This window comes from Nanorana parkeri, unplaced genomic scaffold (genome assembly GCF_000935625.1).
Source record: "Nanorana parkeri isolate BGI_ZX_2015 unplaced genomic scaffold, ASM93562v1 scaffold280, whole genome shotgun sequence".
In the NCBI taxonomy this organism is placed as follows: domain Eukaryota; kingdom Metazoa; phylum Chordata; class Amphibia; order Anura; family Dicroglossidae; genus Nanorana; species Nanorana parkeri.
In genome coordinates, this window is record NW_017306548.1 from 990,690 (window position 1) to 995,734 (window position 5,045).

The 5,045-nt window shown below is 46.6% G+C and overlaps 1 protein-coding gene across 1 annotated transcript in view; it reads right to left on the reverse strand.

The window, feature by feature from the left end:
- Positions 1 to 4,506, reverse strand: part of LOC108787703 — a 188,067-nt gene extending 183,561 nt beyond the window's left edge. Inside the window, exons 1-2 of the mRNA XM_018557315.1 lie at positions 4,489 to 4,506; positions 4,210 to 4,370 (exon numbers count right to left, since the gene is read on the reverse strand). Of these exons, the coding sequence (XP_018412817.1) occupies positions 4,210 to 4,370; positions 4,489 to 4,506 (179 nt within the window). The remainder of the gene's footprint in view (positions 1 to 4,209; positions 4,371 to 4,488) is intronic.
- Between the last annotated feature and the right edge of the window lie 539 nt (positions 4,507 to 5,045).

Below are 5,045 nucleotides of genomic sequence, written 5' to 3' on the forward strand. Positions count from 1 at the left end.
TGTAATTGTATCTAACAATTACAATTTTCAACATATTCACGCTGCCTGCTTCGGGCTGTAGTGACATCTGCAGTGCCATTTGCAGATGGAAGTCTTATTTTTTTTTTCAATGAAACTTACAGCATGCAGGGGATCATAATGCCATAGCTGACATAGTGATGACATGATTGGGAACCACTCTGGTTCCTGAATGTCAGTGAGAGCTGGAAATGAAAGCCGCCAGCTGGGAAGGGGTTAAAGAGAGGCTTCATTATGCAAAATCATCAGAATCATTCGGTAAAGGGACACCCTAGTGATATAGCAAGTGGGGGGGTGGCAGCAGTAAGATATAGGCATCAAACACACCTGAAAGTGTTGGATGCTGAAGATTTTAGTGGCGGCTCTAGCTTTGCGGGAAAGAGAAGACCCTTTGAAGGAGTTCTGAATGACGGGAGGTAGACTTCCCGATCATGCGTTAGCTGCGATTGGCTCAATAATATGAACTCACCTGCACTCCACACAGCGTACAGACCTCGAAGGAAAGGTTGGTGCTTGAAGTGACAACACGGATGGTGCTGTGTCAGATAAGTCCATAATAGAATGGTGACCAGCACCAGCATAATGGTGACCAGCACCAGCATAATGGTGACCAGCACTCGATGATGTGTGCAAGAAGTGACACTATGTCGCCCAGAAGAAGGGACCCTGCGTGGCCCCGAAACGTTGGCTGTTTGACGCATGTGACGATTTAAAAAAAGGTGTTTTACTTGCACACATCATCGAGTGCTGGCGATGGTGACTTCTATTATGAGCTGGGATTGGCTGTCACAGCAGTCACATGATTGGGAGCCCATCCCACCGACTTGCGATCATAAACGGTGAACTGAAGCTGTCATTGAAAGCCTGATCACTGTGCTGGGCGCATGCAGGTGAGTACACTATCAGCACTCAACATTGGGCCGCTGGATGCAGATCTCTGTATATAAAGCCCACCCGCTGTGCTGACACATATGTGCGTCACGCTGACAGGAAGTGGTCAATCTTTCCCTATATATTGAGTGTCTCTCTAAATATAACCTGTGGCCAGACCATTCATTTCAACAAAAATCCTCCCATTAGATCACATGTGCATTTCATGTTTTTTAGGCGTTTCATTTACCTGTAAAAGCCGCCCTTGTGTAGATATCTAAAAGACCCGAGACTTCTGCTGGGCTCCACCATCTTGGATGTGTTGTCAGAAGCCCCAGAACACAAGTGGCTCTTTATAGTATTCCCCTTACGGTCCTTTCCTGGCAGCTTCATAAAATTTTATGTAGCAGGGTAGTAGAGGAGCTGGGCTAGCACAGACAATAATTAGACACTCCTAGAAAAGGAGAAGGCTATGACATCCAAAGATGGAGGGGGCTGTGCTAGGGAATAGACTCATGCTGGAGTAGTCACATTCTTGAGCAAGTTCTATGGCACATTGGAAGTCAACAAATAATTATTTATGGAAAGGAAAAGCGTTGCAAGTAAGCATTTAAAATACCGTTTCTGTTCTTTTGCCTGCAATGTAATTTGACAGGTTCTCTTTAAGGAATTTTTTGTACTGATCATTGCAGCATATTCTGTAAATTCTCTGCTTTCCAGGAACAATTAAACCGGATATTTTTTTGCCCTAAGACATACACCAGGAGGCCCATTGGGATCCAGTCACGCTGTATGTAGCTGAGAGACTGGTTCTTCATAGCTCACAAGTCATACGGCTGAGCGGTTACATAATACTTTCAGACAATAGGGAATTGCATCACAGCAACTGTTAGAGCGCAGGGAGACAATAGAGCGTATGACGGCTTACAGAAGACAGGAACGTATTCAGCTCTGGGAAAAGAGACTCTCCCACAGCTTCATGGGGAACTTCCGCTGCTTCCAATATAGTCAGAACAGAAGAATAAGATTGTAGCCAATGATAAATCTGATACAATTTAAAAGGACATGGAGTGTTCATAACAACACATTTTAGGGGGGACTGTAAGAGAAACTGATACATAGAACACAATTCCTATCATAAAGGGGCCCATCTTTAAAAGGCGCTGTCACTTTGCCCATTAGCGTGATTTCTAAAGCCTCCACCCAACCCAACGTATACTCATTACCAGCCACCCTGCTCCTGCCTCCACTGCAATGAATCCCCTGTGTAGGGGGTTGGGGGAGCGGTGACGTTACCCCCTCCATCAGCAGCAGATTGGCAGCTAGACATATGTGCTGACAATGGCTGGAGGTCACATGGTCCCCTTACCCGGAATCACCAGGTTTTCTGTCCAATTGCAGTAAAGGCAGAAGGCAAGCTGTTGCAGGTTCACTGTAAATGTGACTACAACAAGGGCATGGGGAGGGCTCTTTAGAAACACACCCTAATTGGGCAAAGTGACAGTGCCTCTTTAAACATGTTGAGCATTTCTGGTTTAGTAATAACAAGCAAAATAAATAATCGTTGTTATGGTCAATTGACACAAATGGGTCTATTTATAAACAATTAGCAAAGCCATTCGCCCCCCAATCTTTCTAAATGTTCATTCTGTTAGAAGAGACGCAAAAACGAATGTTCTTAGATGTTCTTTTCAGGTTGAATGCCATGCAATACTGCATTATGGCCACTAGATGGAGCCAGGGAGCACAATAAATAAATCCTTAGCTCCTATGGTCCTCACCGCCATCTAGTGGCCAAAATGCAGTATTACATTACATACAATAAACCTAATACATCTAAAAACTCTTTTTTTTTGCATCTATTTCCACAGAACGAAGTGCTGATGTCTTTGTAACAATAGCCTAAAATGAATGATTTGTGATGTCCTTTCAATGAGCAACGCTATACATGACTAGGAGCAATGTGACGCACACAATGTGGGAGGTTGTACGCGTATGTGGCCCGTCATTGGCGTATATAATGTATATATAATGAACTCTTACGGTTAGTTCACACCATAGGCAGTTGCTTCTGGTCCGAGTCTGGCCGGAGCGCACTGCATCGCGGCCGGCTCACTTTTTTTTGTCGGGCTGGAGGGGGCGTGGCGGGTCTCCCTCAAGCACTATTTTGATTGCACCGGAACGCACTGCAGACACAATGTGCCTTGCGGTCCCGTGCAGGCGACCGCAATGCGGGCAGTACGTTCCAGCCCGATTCGGACCGGAACACACTGCTTATGGTGTGAACTAACCCTGAACCAATGCACGCAGCAGAACTGACCTCAGGGCATTACCTCCAATGTACAAAGGAAAAAATCTATTTACATATGATATTGGGACCTTGGATTGTAAGCTCCTTAGGGCAGGCACTGATTGCAATATGTACATTGTTGGCGCTTTATAAATTAAAAATAACGTGTCGCCCAAATTGTTTTTGATGGAATAGGAAGGAAGGATTAGAACCCCCGGCAGTTTTTACTGCTGCGCAGGAGTTTCATTTTTTCGTCCATGCCCAGGAGACCATTATCACTGTGACACAAGGTAAGGGGAAATCCCAAACTTGTTGTTGTCACCATAGCAGGAGGTGAGGGCTAGTCTTGCAGTGGGGACACCTGTTCCAGTGGGGGAATTCCACTTTCTTTATAGAGACTTCCTCTCCCTTTGGTATTTCTGGGCCCCTAAAAGTGTTGCTGCCTGAGGCCGGGTTGGGTGTGTGTGCGGGTTTAAGGGGTACTCGTGATACATGTCTCCGACGGGGGGGGTTAGTTAGTTACTCTCTGTGCACGTACCGGGAAGGGGTGATTGGTGCCGGAAGCTCGAGGTGGATGTTCTGGGGAGATTCATGTGCACTTCATCCCGCCCAGCTCACCTGGTTGTCAGGAGCTGGGTGGGATGCCAGCTATAGCATCTCGCTCAGCTCCTGGCAACCAGTGACGTCAGTGAGCTAGGTGTCACACCACCCAGAGCATCACAAGTTGCTAAGAACGGGCTTGCCGCCCCCCAGCGTGACCCAATGAGGGACAGCCGTGTCTCTGGGACAGGAAGGGGCTCATTCACACCATAAGTGGTGACCGGAGTCTTTCAGCAACTGGAAAATTCTGGTCACTGCTTGCGGCACATAGGAAATTGTTCAGGACTGGATGGACAGAAATACAATTTGGCAGGTACAAAAGCTCCCATATATGTATCTCATCTGTGTATTTAGACTCCTGTATTTGGAGGAGTTGTCCTTTAAATGCTTCATTATTCCATCATACTCTGTGCACACAGAATAGGACTTACTGAGCCTCAGCATCCTTTGCATCTGTCACCAGGTACGTAGTGGCGAAGGAGCCGCTCCCCAGCTTCCGGTGAACACAATATCTCTTCATTATGACTGATCCAGGAGTGAATCCACTTTGGTACATTATCGGATTTGTCCATGTGTCCAGAGTCCCGTCCATCTGTAAGATAAGTGAGGTTCATGTAAAAGCGGCTTCTTGTTTCGCTGCCAATAATGTAAACCTTACATTAATGGTAGCACGGGCTTTGAAAGTGGAGCTACAACCTCTTATCCCTTACAGCCAAGGAAGGCGCCATCTTGGCCTCTATATGGGTTGCAGTTGTCATGGTACTGCACATGTGATTAGCTAGGACACCAGCCATTGGAAGGCTTGAAAGTTCAGTTGAGAGCTGAAATAAGCACACAACCTTGATAGTTGCCATGCCTTAAAAATAATTGTTTTGGTAGACATTAAATTGGCGGGTAAAGTTCCACTTTAAACACATCGAACAAGCAAACTGTCATCTTTCTGGTAGAAGTGATTTTGATACAGCCAGCTGGACACTGCTACACCCCCCAAGGTGCTGCCTCCCTCAACTCCCCACTCCCCCCCCCCCATGTATCCGGGGCTCAGCAACCCCTCATGCAGGCGCAGAACTGGCGTGTCCAATGTCAGCAGGGAGCACAATCAATGAACATCCATTCGTTGATCATCTCTGCACCCAATCAAACGGAAAGCAATGTGCATCTAGTCACTTCCAGTCTCTGAGCTGTCACCGGACTGCAGTGGTTGGGGAAGAAGCTGATCAAGTATGACCTGTACTTGATCGGCTTCTTCAGGGTCAGAGGCATAGCT